Source organism: Phyllobates terribilis, unplaced genomic scaffold, assembly GCF_046119375.1.
Source record: "Phyllobates terribilis strain yellow unplaced genomic scaffold, ASM4611937v1 Scaffold_9__5_contigs__length_417890890, whole genome shotgun sequence".
Lineage (NCBI taxonomy): Eukaryota > Metazoa > Chordata > Amphibia > Anura > Dendrobatidae > Phyllobates > Phyllobates terribilis.
The window spans coordinates 390235267-390258046 of record NW_027362769.1 but is presented as its reverse complement, the minus strand read 5'-3'; the positions used below and the strand labels follow the sequence as shown (position 1 = coordinate 390258046).

The 22780-nt window shown below is 48.6% G+C and overlaps 1 protein-coding gene across 3 annotated transcripts in view; it reads left to right on the top strand.

Moving 5' to 3' along the window:
- LOC141162503 (uncharacterized) overlaps positions 1 to 22780 on the top strand; it is an 88681-nt gene that overhangs the window by 4177 nt on the left and 61724 nt on the right. For 2 of the 3 annotated variants that reach the window (XM_073648676.1, XM_073648675.1), the window contains exon 2: positions 10903 to 11232. In XM_073648676.1, the coding sequence (XP_073504777.1) occupies positions 10903 to 11232 (330 nt within the window). Of the gene's footprint in view, positions 1 to 10902; positions 11233 to 22780 lie in introns of those variants that run through there. The other variant, XM_073648677.1, reaches the window with a different exon arrangement.

Below are 22780 nucleotides of genomic sequence, written 5' to 3'. Positions count from 1 at the left end.
GACTATTATCTCGTGATGGCTAGTACAAGTGCTCATAACATTTATTATAATTTATATAGACATGTAATACATGTGCACGATATATATATGTATTAACCCCTTCACAACCTTTGACGTATGGAAACGTCAAAGGCCGTCTATCTCCCTTTGATGCGGGCTCCGGTGATGAGCCCGCAGCTTTCCTGGCACATGACAGCTAACAGCCACCGGTGGAATTGCCCTTTTTTTTGCAATTTCACTGTACTTGGAATATATTTCCTATTTTCCAGTGCGCTGTATGGTAAAACCAATGGTGTCATTCAAAAGTACAACTCATCTTGCAAGAAAACAAGTCCTAACATGGCCATATTGATGGAAAATTAAAAAAGTTATGACTCTGGGAAGATGGGGAGCAAAAAATGAAAATGAAAAAAAAAAACAACAAAAAAAAGGGAAAATCCCAAGATGGTGAAGGGGTTAAAACAGAGTGGAATTTTTGTTAATTCTACTTTGACATTGTTGTAACTGGTGAAACAGTGAAGAATAATTAGTTTAAAAAGTTTAAAAATAATTGAGAATATCAGAGGTAAAAAGTGGAAGGTACTTGGGAAAGATGTGTGTGTGCTCGTGTGTTATCCGGGGCAGGCGAGAAGTGTGGTGTGGATGTGTGGACGGGCTGTGGCGCCGCTGAGCTCATCGTCAGACAATCCACTATAGTGGAGTAAATTATTAATTTGTCCATGACCAAATGCCTCCCGGCCAGGCTCTGCTCCAAATATACTATGAAAAAAGGATATAAATGAAAGACGTTATTTCTGGTCTTCTGGAACCGTGCACTAATCTTGCACTGGTTTGACAAAATGATTATGGTATACTTTACATATATGGAGGGGGTATAAACTTTTCTTATCTCTTGAACTTCATATAACCTCTATTAGCCAGAGCGGAGAGCTGCCAACAAATGGATAACTCTCAGGGAAATGCAAACAGTGAATGAGAGCAGAAGAGTTCATTGCTGAAGTGTCCGACTCCTTACACATAAGATTAACTTGGCGTTGCAAGGAGGTTTATCTTTATATTTCTCAAGACATTATCTGTATCCAACAGCAAAGCTGCAATTTGCCTATTGTCAGTCGCTGTGTATACAAGCTTATAGCTTAGGCCCGGGCAGGCGGTTTTCTGTTCGACACAAATCATGGAGAGACACCTGATGAGGCAACCACCCAAAGTCCGGCATGTAGTCTTCTGTTGTATTCGAATATTAACTCATGTATGTGTGGCACCCCAGGGGTCTGGTTTCCACAGTAATAGCAATATTATGTCTGAGAGCAGGTGGGAGATCTCTTGGTCAGGAATCCTATGCATACCACACCTCCTGCCCAGTCCTGGGAGGGGAAGAACTTCCCCTATATAAAACTGGGGCTGAGGCAGGGTTAGGGAGTTAAGAAGAGGAGAAGCAGCTATAGGAAAGAGAGATCAGGAGCTCTGGGGAAGTCGTGCTAAAAGGAATCAGGGGCTGGCAGCTGTAGAGCTCGCCCTGATTGAAGAGTTACCACCGGACCCGGAGTCCGAGGCTGTGGGGACTAATCCTTACCCAGCAGCAGAAACCGACCGGCAGGGGATTTCAGGTCCTCTGGCCAAGAAGCCCGAAGGCACGGTCACACGCGTGGGACCAGCACCGCCGTCGTGGAGCAGAAGCCACTAGAAGGCCCCGAGTCACCGGCCATACGGGTGAGCACCACACGGTACACTCAGGGACGTGGGCTACTTTTACCCGCCTCTAGCAAGGTAGCCAGAAGAGTACAATTAGTTGGGGAGGCCTACAACTCCGCCTGGCCAGGGGAGATCCCATCTGCTCAAAGACTGACCAGGCCCCGACCGCTAGCCAGTACTCCGGGAGGGTCTATTTTTGTCACCAGTAAAGACCCTGAACTGCACCGCATCGTCTCTGAGTAGTTCCTGCTACCCCCATCATCCACGTCGGCTGCCCTGAGGCCATACCCCTCCCGTTGTGGGTTATCCCATCCACGCTGCACAATCCTTCCACCGGCCTCAGCGGTCTGCCCTGCAGCGGCAGCTCCATAGCTGCATTCAACGGGTGGCGTAGTCGTCCAACATCTACTGCTAATACTCAGCCACACAGTTTGACTCCCTGGGCACGGACCGGGTCACCGCCACGAGACTACTACCCCCAACAGGCCCGGCTCCGGGTAGTCCCCGCGTGCGCAACGCTACACCAAGTAGGCCCAGGGGCGCGTCAACTTTGGCGTAGTCGGCAGGATTTCGTGCCCGCAACCACCGGGTACTGCGTGCCTGAAAAAGACTGTTCAAACTTACCAGTGGTGAAGATTCCCGCCATCCGGCGCCATCTTCTACCTTCTTCCCGCCATCCGCGAAGTTTTCCCGCCATCCGGCGCCATCTTCTGCCTTCTTCCCGCCATCCGTGGAGTTTTCCCGCCGTTGGACGCCATCTTGAAGACGCCGCGCGGGAAGAAGAGGGGCGTGGACTCCGAAAGCGGGCGAGAACTGAAGCCCCGCCTCACGTCCGGACGTTGCGTAAGGTCCTGGAAGGAGCCCAGCAGACGCCGACGTCACAGGAGCGCGACGGAAGGTCCTCAACCTTGACGATCCACTGCGGAGCCGCGGCCTACGGAAGAGGATCATCGCAAGGTAGGCCACGGTCCACTAGGGGGGGAGAAAGACGTCGGATACGGAGGAGAGCTTCACTGCCTCAACCCCCGCCAGCGCCACCGCTGCTGCAGTCATGCCTTTCACCATGCCCTATATCCCGGGAGCAGCCTGGCTACCCCAGTACTCAGGGGAGTCACATACCCTGAATGACTTTAAAGAAAAGCTGGATAGCCTCTTCCAGGTGTACCCCCTCACAGAAGAGCAAAAAGTGAGCATCCTGGTGGCCCAACTAACCGGGGCAGCCCAAAGGGAGGTAAAGTCCTGGCCACCTGGGAGGAGGACTGTCGCAGGGATACTAACCCGGCTGAGGGACACCTTTGATACCCGCACCTCAGCCGAGATTAAGCTTAGATTCTATGGGTGCAAGCAGCGAGCACATGAGAGTATAAGGGACTATGCACTAAACCTACAAGAGGCCCTGAGAGCCATTAAACAGACCGACCCTGACAGCGTGGGAAACGAGGACAGGCTGTTGACCGAGCAATTTATAGAGGGACTATATTGCAATGTCCACCGAACCCAGTTGCGGGCCATAGCCTTACAGGATCCTCATCTGGACTTTGCACAGTTCAAGGACAGAGCCATCCGGGTGCTCCGAGAACCGACACCGGGTGGCGTTGTGACCCACAGGCGCCCAGCTATCACTTACCACCAGGAGGCGGCGCCCTTGTCGGCAGCGCCTGTGGGGGCTGATGCGCAGGCTTTGAACAATGACCCGGCTCCGGACCTGCACCATCAGGTCCAAGAGCTAGCTAAAAGCGTTGCTGCGCTAACCCGAACTGTGCAGTCTTTACAGGTTTCCACTCCAGGGAAGATCCAGCTGGCATCCGGACCGGAGGACATCCCGTGGCGTCGACCAAGGAGGACCCCACCGGCCAGAGGAAGACCCAGCGACCGGTACAACGAGGACGGACAACCCATCTGCCGCCGCTGCAATCAACCCGGACATATGGCAAGGTACTGTCCTTTAAACTGGCACAACCTGGGGTAGAGGGCCAACCCCCAGGAAAAAGATCACCAGGCCCATCGAACTGGCGCGACAAATATGTGGGAGGACGTCCAGTCTTGCCTGTGGTACTGGATGGCATCCCTATGAGTGCCCTACTGGACACCGGGTCACAGGTCACCACCATCCCGTACGTGCTCTTCAAGCAGTACTGGAATGACTCGGATATAACCCGCCATCCAGACGACGACTTGAGTATCATCGCCAGTAATGGTCAGCCCGTGCCACAGATCGGATTTAAAGAAATGACCAATAAAATCGGTAGAGTCGAACTGGCAGCACAGGGACTGATCATTGTAGACATTGACAAGCGCGAGAGTCACCCAAAGATAACTCTAGGAACTAATGTGATTGAAAATTGTCTTGCAGAGGTGATTTTCCTTTTACAGCAGGTTGCCAAGAACGCCAGCTCCGGCGAGCAGCGAGTGCTCCAGAAAGAGATCCGGGCACTGATGCGACGGCAACAGGTGGAACTCTCCGGTGGTGAGATTGGTAGCGTAAGAATGTGTGACCCTTTCCCTATTGCCATGCCCCCGAAAAGTGAAATGATGATTTGGTGCCGGGCAGCTATTGGTCTGAGAGGTAGAGATTACCAGGCCATGGTAGAACCAGTCTACTCAGACAGTAGGCCCACCATTTTGACAGCACGGGGGGTAGTTGATGTACGCCATGGGAGGGTGCCCGTTCGTATAATAAATATCGGGAAAAGGGAAGTATACCTGCCCCGGTATGCTACGCTAGCCAAATTATATACTATCAACCAAAATTCTATACAGTCTGTGGAACCCTTGCCTCCATCTCACCCGGAGGAAGGTAACGGCTCTATGAAAATAATGGAGGATTGGTGTCAGCAACTACATTTGGGTACTGACTCCACTCCCTCCCACCAGAAACAGGGAGTCTACCGGGTGGTTCGAGAGTACGAGAGAGTGTTTAGTAAACACCCGTTAGACTTCGGGCGAGTCAAGGGGGTAGAACACCACATCCCCACGGGAGACCATCCTCCCATAAAAGAGAGGTATCGACCCATACCCCCTGCACACTACCAACACGCCAAGGGGATGCTTAGAGACATGAAGGAGGCTGGGGTAATCAGGGATAGCTGTAGCCCCTGGGCAGCTCCACTAGTCTTGGTCAAAAAGAAAGACAACACCATGAGAATGTGTGTAGATTACCGGAAAATTAACCGTATCACACACAAAGATGCGTACCCCTTACCAAGAATAGAGGAGTCTTTGGCTGCTTTAAAATCCGCTAACTTCTTCTCCACCTTGGATCTCACTAGCGGGTACTGGCAGGTTCCTGTAGCAGAGGCGGACCGGGAGAAGACCGCATTCACCACCCCGATGGGACTTAGCGAGTTTACCTGCATGCCGTTCGGACTCTGCAACGCACCAGGAACCTTCCAGCGATTGATGGAATGCTGTCTGGGACACCGAAACTTTGAGACGGTCCTGTTATACCTGGACGATGTCATCGTCTATTCCAAGACCTACGAGGACCACCTGAAACACCTGGCGGAAGTGTTCGAAGCTCTGGCAAGTTACGGCCTAAAGGTGAAACCCTCCAAGTGTCACCTCCTGAAGCCAAAGGTGCAGTACCTGGGACACGTGGTGAGTGCTGACGGAGTGGCTCCCGACCCTGATAAGATCACCGCAATTAAGGAATGGCCAAGCCCCTCCAGCGTAAAGGAAGTGAGGCAGTTCCTCGGGTTGGTAGGCTACTACCGAAGGTTCATTCCCGGTTTCACCAAAAAGGCAGCTCCTATACAGGACCTCCTGATAGGCCAGTCCAGGAAGGCCAAGAACCAGAAGCCGCCCTTCAGATGGGAGAAGCTGGAAGAAGAGTCCTTCCGCCAGCTGAAGATGGCCCTCACGGGGGATGAAATCCTGGCGTACCCTGATTATAGCCAGCCCTTTATCCTCTACACCGACGCCAGTAACATCGGGCTAGGAGCCGTACTGTCCCAGATCCAGCAGGGGAAGGAACGGGTAATTGCTTACGCCAGCCGAAAACTGCGACCCACCGAAAGAAACCCTGATAATTACAGCTCATTTAAGCTAGAGTTCCTGGCAGTGGTGTGGGCAGTCACCGAACGCTTTAAGCACTACCTCGCTGCTTCCCGGTTCACCGTGTACACGGATAACAACCCGTTGACACACCTGGACACTGCAAGACTCGGTGCCCTAGAGCAGAGATGGATGGCCCGCTTGTCCAACTATGAGTTTACAATCAAATACCGGGCAGGACGCTCCAATACCAACGCGGACGCCCTGTCCAGGATCCCGAACCTACCGGACGTAGGGGAAGATTCAGAGGAACTGGAAGAAGTTGAACTCCCCGCGTTCCACCGTCATGGGACTATCCAGTATTCCCACCGTGTAAGGAGTAAGCAATCCGCTACGTTCAACCCATTACCTCATTACAACTGGGCGGAGACGCAAGACAGTGACCCTGCCGTCCGACTGGTAAAGGAGATGCTGACTCGGCCAGATGCACGCCTTGACCCAGACGCTCCGGAGGAAGCCAAGCAACTGTGGGCTGAGAAGAGTCGACTGTTCCTTTACAAGGGGAAGTTGTGCCGCAGAATGGTTAACTCCCGGACGCATGAACTAATCTGGCAAGTAGTGGTGCCAAGAAGAGACGCAGCTATGGTGATGGAGGCATACCACGACGGAGCTGGGCACTTCGGATGGAAGAAGCTGGAGTTCCTGCTGCGCGGGCGGTTCCATTGGGTAGGCATGAGAGGAACCATCGAGAGGTGGTGCAGAGACTGTGGCCCATCCAACCTAAGAAGGAGGGACCGTGCCAGCCAGAAGACTCCCCTGCAGTCCATCATTACCAGACAGCCGTTGGAACTGGTAGCCTTGGATCATGTAAAACTGACCCCAAGCAGAAGTGGCTACGTCTACGCGTTAACCATCGTGGATCACTACTCCCGGTTCTTAGTTGTCGTCCCCATCAAGGACTTAACGGCTCAAACAGCAGCTAGAGCCTTCCAGCAGCACTTCTGCCGTCCGCACGGATACCCGGAGCAGGTGCTGACGGACCAGGGGCCTGCCTTTGAAGCGGAAGTCTTCCAGGAGTTCTGCACCCTGTATGGCTGCCGAAAGATAAGAACAACACCCTATCACCCGCAAACTAATGGACTTTGTGAGAAAATGAACCAGGTGGTGATAGATCTTCTGAAAACATTGCCCCTGGAAGAACGTAGTCTGTGGCCTGAAAAGCTGCCCGACCTGGTGGACCTATACAACCACATCCCTGTAGGTTCCACCAACTGTACCCCGGCTTACCTAATGAGGGCAAGACCTGGTAAGCTTCCTGTTGATCTGGAGATGGGAGTCCTGACACCCGAGGACACTTCACCAGAAGCAGACTGGGACACAGAGAGGCAGCAGCAGTACCGGAAAGTACAGGAGAGCGTGGAGCGAAGTCTCTGTCAAGCTAGGGAAAGACAAGAGAAAACTTACAACCAGTATGCTCCCGCTGTTCCCCTGGTGCCCGGAGAGCAGGTCTTGAAGAGGAAAAGACGGCTCCACAAGTTGGACGACCAGTGGGAGAAGGACCCGTACACCGTACTGCCCTCAAGCCACGACAACCCGAAGATCTGTACAATCAGTAAAGACGGAGGGGAAACCACAGCCATTGTATCCCGGGATCACCTGAAGAAGTGTCCCGAACAGCTACGGAACCCTGAAGAGGAACAAGAAGACCCTCGACCCGTAGAGGAAAGGGAAGATATGATTAGTACTGTGCTCGGAGACTTCCCTCGGTCTTGGACTCAAGTCAATGGTGCTGTTGTGGTACCCGTCCTCACGTTCCTCCAACCAGCATCCCAAGTGCCTACGGAGACACAGGTAGAGCTGGAAGAACAGCCGGTCCAGGAGGCAGAAGACCCCACACAAGCAGACCAGGAGAATCAACCCTCTGCTTATAGTGAGCCTGCCATACCCCTAGTGAGCCAAAGAGTCCGTAGATGGCTGCCCAGTTTACCCTTGACAGCTCCTATACCCTGTAGCTCAGGACCAGTCAGCCAGCTCCGTAGGTCCACTAGGGTCACTAGAGGCCAGTTGCCCATACGGTGGAGGATCTAAATGTTCAAGCTATTTTATTAATGTTTACCTGTTTATTGTTGCTTGTGTATAATTATGTGTTTCTAGTTATTTGTAGGAGTCTTTGGTGGATTTACCGGGAATCCTTTGTGCATATACTTGGAGCGTAACCCAGGACTGACTAAAAGACTGATAAGGACTCGGGGCAGGACAGACCCCTACCTGGTTACGTCTCCCTGTTTTGGTGAAATGGACACCTTTGTTTTCCTCAAAAGTTACACCCGGTTGCGGACACGCCGTGACCACCTTATGTGTTGTCTCTACCAGAACGTTATTGTTTATACCTTGTTATGTTTACAAAAGTATGTTTAGTCCCGGAGTACTAAATTTCACTAGGGGGGAATGTGGCACCCCAGGGGTCTGGTTTCCACAGTAATAGCAATATTATGTCTGAGAGCAGGTGGGAGGTCTCTTGGTCAGGAATCCTATGCATGCCACACCTCCTGCCCAGTCCTGGGAGGGGAAGAACTTCCCCTATATAAAACTGGGGCTGAGGCAGGGTTAGGGAGTTAAGAAGAGGAGAAGCAGCTATAGGAAAGAGAGATCAGGAGCTCTGGGGAAGTCGTGCTAAAAGGAATCAGGGGCTGGCAGCTGTAGAGCTCGCCCTGATTGAAGAGTTACCACCAGACCCGGAGTCCGAGGCTGTGGGGACTAATCCTTACCCAGCAGCAGAAACCGACCGGCAGGGGATTTCAGGTCCTCTGGCCAAGAAACCCGAAGGCACGGTCACACGCGTGGGACCAGCACCGCCATCGTGGAGCGGAAGCCACTAGAAGGCCCCGAGTCACCGGCCATACGGGTGAGCACCACACGGTACACTCAGGGACGTGGGCTACTTTTACCCGCCTCTAGCAAGGTAGCCAGAAGAGTACAATTAGTTGGGGAGGCCTACAACTCCGCCTGGCCAGGGGAGATCCCATCTGCTCAAAGACTGACCAGGCCCCGACCGCTAGCCAGTACTCCGGGAGGGTCTATTTTTGTCACCAGTAAAGACCCTGAACTGCACCGCATCGTCTCTGAGTGGTTCCTGCTACCCCCATCATCCACGTCGGCTGCCCTGAGGCCATACCCCTCCCGTTGGGGGTTATCCCATCCACGCTGCACAATCCTTCCACCGGCCTCAGCGGTCTGCCCTGCAGCGGCAGCTCCATAGCTGCATTCAACGGGTGGCGTAGTCGTCCAACATCTACTGCTAATACTCAGCCACACAGTTTGACTCCCTGGGCACGGACCGGGTCACCGCCACGAGACTACTACCCCCAACAGGCCCGGCTCCGGGTAGTCCCCGCGTGCGCAACGCTACACCAAGTAGGCCCAGGGGCGCGTCATATGGTCATGTACAGCCGGTCTACTCCCCTTGGAGAACAGAAATTTATCTGTAGGGAGTTGGTCTGAACTTCGGTACATTGATTACTAGAAAATACGTGATTGCCTAAAACAGGAAGCTCCGTCGGTTCCAAGTCAAGGTTATTATAACTTCCAGCTGCTACGGTCGTGTACTTACTATTATAAGGCACCGATATGTTTCTAACTCCAAAAGAAGTTTTAAGGGAGCTTTCACATTGCGTTTTGCCACCTGTTCATTGCGTCTGAACTCCCCGGTCACGATACAGAGTTTATTCTTAATTATGCTGGATCTATTGTTCTACTGAAGGGCCAAGGGACATGAGCCATTGTTCATATGATCCTGTACATTAACTCTTGTTGTATGTTAATCTGTGGAATTTCTGCTGATTACGTATTGTATCAGCCCTTGGGGTCTTCTAGTCTACTCACCTTGAAGGACAAAAATGCAGGTTAATTGAACAATCGAACAATGAGGGATTAGCTCCCCCCCCACCTTCCCCAAATCCTGTGGGAGAATACCCTGAATGAAAGATGTGGAAAATAAAAAGGGGGCTTCCTCTATCTACAGAGAAACTCAAGGGACCATGATCAGCTCAAGGGACCATGGCTCCAGCTGGTGCAATACAGATCTGTTCCACAGCCCATCACTGAACTCACAAAGACATTTGGAGAACGTTGGTTGGGACTGTACTATATGTTGTTGCCGGCTGGAGCTGGATACATGTGCTACGGTCGTGATATCTGTCTGCAGAAGTGATTATTGCAACCCACAATCTCAGATCCTTACAACCCCTTTCCCCGCAAAATGTGATTGGGTCGTATACGGTGACGGGGCCATAGACTATCATGGAGCCAACAGAGTTAATGTGCTCTCTGTTGTGCATCATTTTAGGGTGTATACGCCTGCTGGTGGTGGACACTGAGACATAGTAGACTACATCTGATTGTCTGCCTCCTGAAAAAGATGCCTGTCAGAATGCACATTCACTCTGTCAAGCACCATGATAGTCTATGGCCCTATCAGGGCATATGCTGGAATCTGGTTTTGTGGGGGTATTCGAACGTAAGCCTCGATGGGACCATTGAACGGGTGGCAAAATGCAATGTGAAAGCACCCTAACCTGTAGGGGAAGAGGTAATCAAGACCATGCTTTTCTACAGGTTTTGTGTGTGGAAGGACAGGTATGCATTAAAACCATCCGCTAGACAATTCCTTCTGTCTTTACCCAGATAGTAAGATATGTGATTGTACCCCAAGACTTAGGAATGGATGATCATAAAAACAGAAGTGTGCATAAACTCTACAGTGGTCGGTAATACTAAATATACTGTGTATATGCATTTGTTGTTGTGGAATACACCCAATATACAGCTGGAGCCTCCAGCAGATACATACATAACAATCTGATCAAGGAGAAGACATCAATCACTATAGCATATGAGATATACTTACACAAAGTCAATTGTGCATCAGAACCTGCTTTATGTTACAGAGGTTGTCCACTAGCTGTACAACGCCTTCTAAAATAAAAATGCCCTATACTCACCTCTCATACTGGTGCCGTCCCAACAATGTTGATGTTGGGTCTCCCGGGGCTTGTGTGACACTGTTACGTGAGCCTTGCAGCCAATGAGTGGTTGCTACATGGACATTAATATATTTTATCTGGACTTTACATAGAAATAATAAATCCCTTTTGGATGTTAACATTATTGATAACCCTGAATATTTACTAATATTTGCTCATTAGCATCTCTCTACAGTTGCAGGACTAGAAGTCTTTGCTCCATCTCCTCAGCGGGGACTTAATGGATCCACCGTGGTTCTGCCGTGCAACTTCTCTATCAGTAAATTGCCTCTTGATCCTAAATACCTGGCGATATTATGGAGTTTTAAGGGAAAGCAGATTCTGGTGTATGACAATAAAGGCATAAAAATGGACCCGAGGGTGACATTCGACGTAGAGGCAACAAAAGATGGAAATGCTTCGCTCACACTGGCCAATGTGACTCTCTCTGATGGCGGCTCCTATTCATGCCTGGTGGTTTACAGTCCAGACCGGATAGAGAAGGACATCGTATTAGAGGTACAAGGTACAGTGATAAGAAACTGCATGGAGGATAACCCCTCCTGTTATATACTATCACATTTCAATCATATTGCTTCTTAAACTAATTTAAAAAAATTATCAGGAAGTGACTGAAAACAGACAGTAAAAGATGCTTCAGCAAAAAAACAAAATGCCATAGTTTCCTGAAGTATCTTCTGCTTGAAAAACTCAGTGGGTTGTCGAAGTTTAAAATATGTCACACACAAAGTCTAAGGTTGCTTATTCTTTTGCTTATCCTTGTGGATAGGATCTGTTCTGCAGCACCCAGCAGCTTCCACTACACATTGAGTAGAGCTGCACAGTGCAATGTGTTTACATCTGTCCACAACCAGAGCTTTTAACAGCTGATCGAGTTTCAGGTGTCAGACATCAATATATTCTGACCGGTCAACACTCTAACATATTTGTTGCATATTGGACACATTTATTATTTTAAAATGAGAGACCCAATAATACATTTGAGTTTTACCATTACATGTTGTTTAGTACTGATGAGCGAGCATGCTCGCTACTGCTCGGTGCTCGCCCGAGCATCTCACTGCTCGAGATGCTCGGCGCTCGCCAAGTATTTCCGGGGTTGCTCTTTAGAGCGCAATCAACATGCAGGGATTGTCTGCCTTACACTGTAAGGCCACAACCATGTTGGTTGTGGAATTACAGTGATTGGCTGGCCACTCAGCGTCATCGGGTCTATATCAGACCTGGCGCTGCCATGCTCGTCACAGTCTACTCCGGAATCAGGCAGAGTAGGGAGAGGTGCTGCTGAGCTAGGGAGAGATTTGGTTGTTTATTAGTTAGTGTAGGTATTCTACAAGATTCTCTACACATATCCATCTCAACTAACAGTCCTTCTGAGGACTAATCCAGCAGCATACAGTAGATATCAGTGCTCGGCAGGCAGGCAGTGTATGTGGCAGACTGCAGTGCATATAGAAAGAGGGTCCATTCCAGTTCTGTCTGCTGGTGCTTTTATAGATATTTCTAGAAATAGCCCCAGGTATCAGGGCCAGGAATAATTTTATTTTGGATCCTAATGCTGATTGTTTTCTTAAAAAGCAATCCAGAGAACACCGTTTTTCTGCTCCATTTGCTTGTTGGCACTGCAGAATACAGCCAGATGCTTTCCATATATTTCCGTCTATTTAAAACTGTGGTTTGTCTGTCACATGGATCACATATAATTGCACTGAAAATTCTTCCATTGAAATTTTGTTGCAGTGTGTCAGAGAAGTTATTGACACGAGGTCAGCGCTATTAAAAATAGTTACCTACAGGCCAGCTATTTAAAACTGTGGTTCGTCCGTCACACGGATCATATATAATTGCTCTGAAAATTCTGCCATTTATGACCGTCATTGAAATTTTATTGTAGTGTGTCAGTGAACTTATTAACATGAGGTCGCTGTTAAAAATAGTTACCTACAGGCCAGCTATTTAAAACTGTGGTTTTCCGTCACACGGATCACAAATCACTGCTGTTCAAATCCAGCAATTTGTACTGAATGTGGAATATATTGTCCTCCATTTAAAATGGGCAAGGTGCGTGGCAAGGGACAGGGAACTGGACGTGATGGTGATGATGGTGCATGCAGAGGACGAAGCTGAGGCTATGGGCTAGCTGAAATTGTGCCACAACAAACCCCCACATGTTCTCGCTTGACCTTCCTGTCCCAATAAATAGGGGACCGCAGATCACCACTATTGAACACAGAGCAGTGTGAAAAGGTTATTGATTGGAGAGCAGATAATGCTTCCAGTCACTTAACCACCACCACCACCACCACCACATCTTCCACACGGTCAAGTCTCAGTAGCCACGAGTCTGGACCGCATATTCCTCAGCCTGATCCTCCTTCCTCCCACCATGCCAAGTGCCCGGAGTCAACTGATCCCACACTTGGACACTCCAAAGAGCTGTTCACTTTACCATTTATAGATTCGGGCCTCTCGCCCGGTCCACTTGAAGAGGGGCAATAGGAGATCGCGCGTAGTGATGCCCAAATATTTGAGCAGCCACGGTCACACGAAGGCGACGGTGGGAAAGTGTCACAAGAGGTGGACAATAATGAGACACAATTGCCAGAAAGTCAGAAGGAGGATCAAGGTGCGGAAGTGGAAGACGAGGTGGTGGATGATATAGTAACTGACCCAATCTGGCAGGGGGACATACAGAGCAAGGACAGCAGCACAGAGGGGGAGGGAGGCAGAGCACCGCAACAAGCAGGAAGAAGCAGTGTGGTGGCCGCAGACAGAAGGCGGGCAACCGTTCTCCGTGACATCAACACAAAGGAAGTTGCCAGTACAAATGTTAGGTCTTCCCAAGTCTGGTTGTTTTTTAAAGACTCTGCCGATAACCCCAAAAAGGCCATTTGCACCATTTGCCAGGCCAGCATCAGCAGAGGTAGCAAAACTACCAGCCTGACCACCACCAGCATGATCAGGCACATGACAGCAAAACACCCGACTAAGTGGGCCGAACCCCAGGGTCCAGGAACAGTGTCTGTGGGTGACACCACTGCTTCTTCCGCTGTTGTGCGTGCAAGCCAATCAACTGTCCATGGCGCATGTGAAGATGCCTCCTGCCCTGCACCTGTCATTACACACTCTCAACTAGCACCATCACACCATCAGCAAGCACGTCCAGCGTGCGTTCAGTTGTCCCTACCCCAGTCCATGGAACGCAAGCGCAAATATGCAGCCAATGTTCTACAGGCCTCCCTACTAAATTAACACATTTCGTGACTGCTTGTGCTGGAAATGTTGCCTTTTAGGCTCTTGGAGACGAAAGGTTTCCACAACCTGATGGCGGCGGCCGTCTCTTGGTACTCAGTGTCCAGTCGCCACTATTTCTCCCGGTGTGCCATCCCCGCATTACACAAGCACGTGTCCCACAATATTAGCCATGCCCTCAACAACGCATTTACTGGGAAAGTCCACCTAACCACAGACACGTGGACAAGTGCTTGTGGGCAGGGACGGTATTTCTCGCTGACGTCATACTGGGTTAACATAGTGGAAGCCGGGACCCAGTTAGACCTATGGATGGAACACATTCTCCCGACGCCGAGGATTGCGAGCCCTGGGTCAATCAGGGTTGCCCACCACATTCTACAGCTCCTGCACTTCCTCCTCCTCTTCAGCATCCATCTCCGAATTGACCACATTAGTCGCAAGCTGGAAGCACTGCAACACTGCCTCGGCCAAGCGGCAACAGGCTGTGCTGAAGCTAATATTCTTAGGTGACAAACCACACAATGCTGAAGAGTTGTGGACAGCTCTGAAAGAGCAGGCAGATCTGTGGCTCACACTGCTGAACCTACAGCCAGGCATGGTCATGTGTGACAATGGCCAGAACCTGGTGGCTGCTCTGAGGCGAAGCGAGCTCACACACGTACCATGCCTGGCCCATGTAACCTCGTGGTTCAGCAGTTTATCAAAACCTACCCGGAGCTGCCGGATCTGCTTGTCAAAGTACGCCGCCTGTGTGCCCACTTTAGAAAGTCACCTACAGCTTCCGCCGCCCTTGCCGTGTTTCAGCAGCGTTTGCAGCTTCCGGCTCAAAGACTGGTGTGTGATGTCCCCACGCATTGGAACTCTATACTGCAGATGTTGGGAAGGATTTGTGAGCAGAAGAGGGCAGTTGTTGACTACCAGCATCAACAAGGCTGTCGGTATTCAGTTCAGACTCCACACATAAGACCTCAGGAGTGGACATGGATGTCAGGCACATGTATCATCCTCCAAAACTTTGAGGACTCCACCAAGATGGCGAGCGGCGATGATGCCATAATTAGGGTCACCATCCCGCTTCTCTGTTTTCTAAAATGCTCTCTGCTCACAATCAAAGAGGATGCATTGCAGGCGGAGCACGATGAGATGGAGCAAGGAGCCATACAGGGTGATTACACACAGCCCAGCCTCATCTCATTCCAACGTGGATTGGGTGACAATGAGGAAGAGGAGGAGGAAGAACAGGAGCTAGGTTCATGTACTATAGACGGTACTACCTGCACAACTGTTATACCGTCTGTTCAGAGTGGATGGCCTGAGGAGGAGGTGGAGGAGAGCATGGTCAGTCATCCTCTTGGTGAGGACACGGAAGTCTTGCCTGTTAGCAGTCTGGCACGCATGAGTTTATGTTACGCTGCCTTTCCCATGACCCTCGCGTTCTCAAAATTTTGTATGATAGTCATTACTGGTTGGTGACACTTCTCGACCCACGCTACAAGGAGAACTTTATATCTCTTATTCCTGTGGCGGACAGGTCTACAAAAATGGGGCAGTACCAGAAAGCCCTTGTTGCGGAACTATTAAAAAAATTCCCATCTGAAAATGCTGGCTGCAGAGGTCACAGTTCGCTGGACAACCAAGAAGTACAGGCGAGAGAGACACAACTTCCATCCAGCAGAGGCAGGGGAACACTGTCAAAGTTCTGGGAGAATTTTCTCAGCCCCTCCCATCGCACAAGCCCTGAGGCTCGGGGCACTCTCACAAGGAGTGCAAAGTTTGGGAAGATGTTGAGGGAGTACCTTGCTGACCATACCAACGTCCTCCATTATTCCTCTGTGCCTTATAATTATTGGGTTAAAATTATAACCTTCTTCTCATCCTCTTCCTCCACCACCATATCACCGGGGTGACCGTGGTCCGTGATGCAATACCCACATAATTTTTTTAAAGGGTGTATGTGATGCCCATAAACAATTTTTTTTATACAGTATGTTCATGTATACCCCCCAGGGGTAATGTATGTCAGCCCATACACTTAGTGCATGGGTATTACAAATATAGGAGACCTGCTCCTCTCTAATGGGAATATTTTTTTTATGAGGCCCTCCTCCAAAGGGCATTGGAGTGCCTCCCAATTTTTGGCAGCCCTTGCATTCACTACATAGGCAAACACAATGGGAGACCCACTTCCTAAAAATGGGAACATTTTTTTTCAGGAGGCCATCCTCTTTTCTCTTTCAAGGGGCATTGGAGTGCCTCCAAATTTTTGGCAGCCCTTGCATTCACTGCATAGGCAAACATAATGGGAGACTAACTTCCTAATAATGGGAACATTGTTTTCAGGAGGCCCTCTGACCTCCATGTCTTTTCCAAGGGGCATTGGAGTGCCTCCAAATTTTTGGCAACCCTTGCATTCACTGCATAGGCAAACACAATGGGAGACTTACTTCCTAATAATGGGAATATTGTTTTCAGGAGGCCCTCCTCTAAGTCTCTTCAAAGGCGTATTAGAGTGCGTCCAAATTTTCAAAGTGGTATTGGGGTGCGTCCAAATTTTGGGCAGCCCTGCCACTCACTGTATACGCAATGACAGTATAGGAGACTCACTCTTTAGTAATGGGAACAATAAAACATAGCCGGCTGATGGCTCTCTAAGAATAGTGAGGGCCGACTGCTGGCCCTTTAAGAATAGTAAAGTCCGCCTGATGGCCCTATTATAAAAATAGGCTTTGTGAATTTCAGAGTCCCTCCTTCATAAATGAAACACGATCTGTCTGATGATGTGTCACACACCACATGGCCAGATAAGGTTGTAAAATGTTAAAATGACATTTCCTGGTGAATGCATTTGCCACGGTTGAAAGCAATGCAAAAGTGCAAAAACGCCTCATAAACACTACTTGTGAACATAGCCCAAGGTGTTGAGGAGCATTTTTGTTTTTGGTTATTTATTTTGCTTTATATACAAGTCATTACCCTGCAAAGGATGTTCCTTAACATATTTCCCAGGAAAATCCATTTTGGTTTCGTTTTTGTATGTTTTATTGTGAGTCCGTAAAAGGGGAGTAATAGTTCTGACAACGTTGTTGACAGCAGTGACCTGAGAGTCAGAAATGCTTCCTGGGGTCTTCCCCATGCTATTCCCATGTCATTTGAGCACTGTTCCCATCGTTTTGGGGCAATTTTTAGGCCCTCTGCCGACTGCCGGAGGGAGCCGCCTGAAAAATGCTTGAGTTTCATTGACTTTCATAGACTTACATTGGGCTCGTTGCTCAGGTCGAGCACCCGAGTATTCCAATGTGCTCGACCCGAGCATCGAGCACCCGAGAATTTTAGTGCTCGACCATCTCAATTAATTTTTCATTTTGATAGATACGATTTTTATGACCACGGCAATACCAAATATTTGCTTTTTTTAATTTCTTTGGGGTAATTTGAACATTTATATTTTAAAAGATTTTTTTAAAATGATTCTTTTTTAAATTTTTACTTTATTTGTTAATTCCCTTAGGAGAGTTGAACAATGCCATGTACAATGTAGTACACTGCTCAAAAAATAAAGGGAACACTCAAATAACACATCCTAGATCTGAATGAATGAAATATTCTCATTGAATACTTTGTTCTGTACAAAGTTGAATGTGCTGACAACAAAATCACACAAAAATCATCAATGGAAATCACATTTATTAACCAATGGAGGCCTGGATTTGGAGTCAACCCCCAAAATTAAAGTGGAAAAACACACTACAGGCTGATCCAACTTTGATGTAATTTCCTTTGTGTGTGGCCTCCATGTGCCTGTATGACCTCTGTACAATGCCTGGGCATGCTCCTGATGAGGCTGAGTATTTTGTGTGGCCTCCACGTGCCTGTATGACCTCCCTACAATGCCTGGGCATGCTCCTGATGAGGCTGAGTATTGTGTGTGGCCTCCACGTGCCTGTATTACCTCCCTACAACGCCTAGGCATGCTCCTGATGAGGCTGAGTATTGTGTGTGGCCTCCACGTGCCTGTATGACCTCCCTACAACGCCTGGGCATGCTCCTGATGAGGTTGCGGATGGTCTCCTGTGGGATCTCCTTCCAGACCTGGACTAAAGCATCCGCCAACTCCTGGACAGTCTGTGGTGCAACGTGACGTTGGTGGATGGAGCGAGACAAGATGTCCCAGATGTGCTCAATCGGATTCAGGTCTGGGGAATGGGCGGGCCAGTCCATAGCTTCAATGCCTTCATCTTGCAAAAACTGCTGACACACTCCAGCCACATGAGGTCTGGCATTGTCCTGCATTAGGAGGAACCCAGGGCCAACCGCACCAGCATATGGTCTCACAAGGGGTCTGAGCATCTCATCTCGGTACCTAATGGCAGTCAGGCTACCTCTGGTGAGCACATGGAGGGCTGTGCGGCCCTCCAAAGAAATGCCACCCCACACCATTACTGACCCACTGCCGAACCGGTCATGCTGAAGGATGTTGCAGGCAGCAGATCGCTCTCCACGGCGTCTCCAGACTCTGTCACGTCTGTCACATGTGCTCAGTGTGAACCTGCTTTCATCTGTGAAGATCACAGGGCGCCAGTGGCGACTTTGAGAAATCATGGTGTTCTGTGGCAAATGCCAAGCGTCCTGCACGGTGTTGGGCTGTGAGCACAACCCCCATCTGTGGACGTCGAGCCCTCATACCACCCTCATGAAATCGGTTTCTCACCGTTTGTGCAGACACATGCACATTTGTGGCCTGCTGGAGTTCATTTTGCAGGGTTCTGGCAGTGCTCCTCCTGTTCCTACTTGCACAAAGGCCGAGGTAGCGGTCCTGCTGCTGGGTTGTTGCCCTCCTACGGCCCCCTCCACGTCTCCTGGTGTACTGGCCTGTCTCCTGGTAGCGCCTCCAGCCTCTGGACACTACGCTGACAGACACAGCAAACCTTCTTGCCACAGCTCGCATTGATGTGCCATCCTGGATGAGCAGCACTACCTGAGCAACTTCTGTGGGTTGTAGAGTCCGTCTCATGCTACCACGAGTGTGAAAGCACAACCAACATTCAAAAATGACCAAAACATCAGCCAGAAAGCATTGGTACTGAGATGTGGTCTGTGGTCCCCACCTGCAGAACCACTCCTTTATTGAGGGTGTCTAGATAATTGCCAATAATTTCCATCTATTATCTATTCCATTTGCACAACAGCATGTGAAATTGATTGATAATCAGTGTTGCTTCCTAAGTGGACAGTTTGATTTCACAGAAGTTTGATTTACTTGGAGTTATATTCTGTTATTTAAGTGTTCCCTTTATTTTTTGAGCAGTGTATATAGTGTAAGTCTCAGTCTCATTTGCAGCTCGGCATATATCGTATATAAGCTTCAGGAGGAGCACCAAGGTGGCTGCGATGGGGACCTTCTTCAGACCCCCCGGCTGGCACAGTAATTCATAGGCACCCCGTGATAACATCACAGGGCACCTATGGAAGCTAATAAGCAAGTGCAGTGGTGGGCATACCATTTAAATGTTGCCATCAAAGATTGACAGAGACAGACGCCGGCTATTTAATATAGCCGGTATCTGCTGTGTTTGGAGAGATTTCAGCTCCTGAGCTCCCTCCACCAGCAATCACCCCTGCAATCACACACATGTAAGTGATATTGTGTTAGGGGGTTAAGGAGATATTCCAGTTATAAGAATATTGTTAGAACTCTCCTGTTAGTTTTTTTTTTAGTTTGCTGGTCACATGACCATTTTGCCTATTTAATCCGGCTCCGCCCTCCTGGCCTTGCTGGACTTCATTGTATTTTCTACTCTTGAGCTAGCTTGGTGCTCTGTTACCGTTCTCTGTTAGTTTTGCTAGGTCTTCTGACCTCCATGCTTTTGTTGTGTTTTTGTCTGTGACTGCTACTATTTCTGCTAGGAGGTGTCCAACTTTTCCCAGTCCCTAGTTCTTGTAGGGATCCCTTCCTCACATCTATAGGTCTTCGTTCAGACTAGCTGAGGACTTTAGCGGGTCTGATCGCAGGATCAGGTTCTCCGTTACATCGTAGGGATCGAGTTTAGTTATATTGTAGGGACAGATCTCCTGTCTTTCCTTAGTCCCGGTAGCAGATCATAACAGTAAGTCCAGCCAAAAGAAAAAGAAAAAAAAAAAATTTTCTCTAAGGAAAAAACCTCCAGTTTTCCATCATGGTCTCGGTTCAAGATTTGGCTCAACGCTTGCAGGGACTCTCTCTGGAGGTGGCCAAGCTCCATCAACACGTGAGTAGCTGTTCTGGAGCACATTTTGTGGAACCAAAGGTACGTCTGCCTGATCTATTTTTTGGCGAACAACAAGATTTTTTTTCTTTTAAAAATGCTTGTTTATTGTATTTTCGTTTGAGACCCGGATCCTCTGGTGATGAATCACAGTGCATAGGGTTCATAATGTCACTTTTGCGCAAAGATCCTCAGGGATGGGCCTTCTCTCTCCAACCTAGTGATCCGTGCTTTAGATCAGTGGATAGTTTTTTTTCTGCTTTGGGTCTGTTGTATGATGATCCTGATCGTGTCTCATCTGCTGAGTCTGAATTGAGACATCTGAGGTAGGGATCAGGTAATGTGGAAAAATATTGTTCTCACTTCCGTCGGTGGTCTGCCCAGGTGGGGTGGAACGATTCAGCTTTGAAAAGCTTGTTTCTTGCAGGGCTAGGTGAAAGGGTTAAGGATTTACTGATTGCTTATCCCACACCTGGAAACTTGCAGGAGGCAATGCAATTAGCTATACGGGTGGACAGGAGACTGCGTGCAAGGGTTAATGAGAGCAAATCCTCTGATATGTCAGCAGCGACTTCTGAGAGGGTCTGTGCTGACAAAGGGGAGCCGATGGAGATTGGGGCGATGGCACCCCGCTCTCAGGAAAAAGACCGCAGGCTTTCTGAAGGTTTGTGTTTCTATTGCGGAAATTCTGGTCATTTTATTAAGAACTGTGTGCTTCATATGAAGAAAGAAAAAAAAATGGTCAGTCATGCTTGAATAGCCTGTTTAAATACTAAGGGTGTATTCCTATCTGCGACTACTGCTGCTCAGGATGAATTAATTGAATTTCGGGTTTTTGTGGATTGCGGTTCTACTCTGAATGTAATTGATGGGGGATTCTTGGAAAAACTTAAATTAAAACCTAAAACTTTGTCATCCCCTATTACTGTGATTTCTGTTGATGGCTCTCCCTTGAAGAGTGTTACTCATAAGGTCTGTGAATTTCCCCTCACTATTAATGGTATTCATCAAGAGAATTTGGATTTAGTGGTATTGGATAATTTGCCTTCTCCAGTAATATTGGGGTTGCCCTGGTTAAAATTGCACAATCCTGTACTGGATTGGTCTACCAATGAAATTAAGTCCTAAAGCCCTAAGTGCTATGACAAGTGTTGTAACGGGCGTATTGCAGCTTTGGATAGGGGAGAATTGCCTGTACCTATTCAGGATTTTTGGAGAGTTTTTTCTGAGGAGGAGTCACAAATTTTGCCTCCCCATAGAGACTATGATTGTACCATTGAATTTGTCCCTGGAGCGACTCTTCCTAAAAGTCGTTTATTTAATGTTACTATTCCTGAGAGAAAGGCTTTGGAGGAATACATACAGACAAGCTTGGCCGCTGGTCACATTAGGCCTTCCAAGTCTCCTGTGGCTGTTGGATTTTTTTTTGTAAAAAAAAAAGATGGCGGGTTACGTCCTTGTCTGGACTTTCGTGAGATTAATAAAATTACTGTACGCAATCCTTACCCACTGCCATTGATTCCTGATTTGTTTAACCAGTTAGTGGGGGCCAAGTGGTTCTCTAAAATTTATCTCCGGGGGGCATACAATTTGTTGCGCATGAAGGAGGGTGATGAATGGAAGACTGCTTTTAACACTCCGGTGGGTCATTTTGAGAATCTGGTTATGCCTTTTGGTCTTACCAATGCACCAGCATTTTTTCAGAATCTTATTAATGACATCCTTAGACCTTTGATCGGCAAAAATGTGGTTGTGTATTTGGATGACATTCTGATTTATTCGCCTAATCTGGAGTCTCATTGGCGGAGCGTACGTGAGGTATTACAGTTATTAATGGACAATTCGCTTTTTGCTAAGCTGGAGAAATGTGAGTTCGCTGTACAGAGAATTCGTTTTTTGGGTTACATTATCTCCAGCGAGGGCTTTGAGATGGACCCGGTTAAAGTTCAAGCTGTGCAGGAATGGCCTAGGCCTATTGGTTTGAAATCGATACAGAGGTTTTTGGGGTTCGCCAATTATTACAGAAAATTCATAAAAAAAATTTCTGTTATTGTCAAACCGCTGACCGATCTCACCAGGAAAGGTGCTAATGCGGTTCAGTGGACTTCTGAGGCCATTGAGGCTTTTGTGCTTCTTAAGGAGAGGTTCACCTCTGCTCCCATCCTTATGCAGCCTGATGTGACTAAGCCGTTTTTGGTTGAGGTTGATGCTTCCACTGTGGGGGTCGGTGCGGTGTTGTCTCAGGAAAATAAGGATGGAATACATCCCTGTGCCTTTTTTTCAAAAAAATTTTCTGAGACTGAACTTAATTACGATATTGGTAATCAGGAATTGCTGGCTATTAAACTCGCATTTGAACACTGGAGTCACCTCTTGGAAGGTGCTGAGTTTCCCACTCAGGTTTTCACTGATCATAAAAATCTGATCTATCTTGATGCTGCCAAGCGCTTGAATGCCCGTCAGGCTAGGTGGGCACTTTTTTTCTCGCGGTTTAATTTTTCCGTTACTTACATCCCGGGTACCAAGAATGTTAAAGCGGATGCTTTGTCTCGCAGC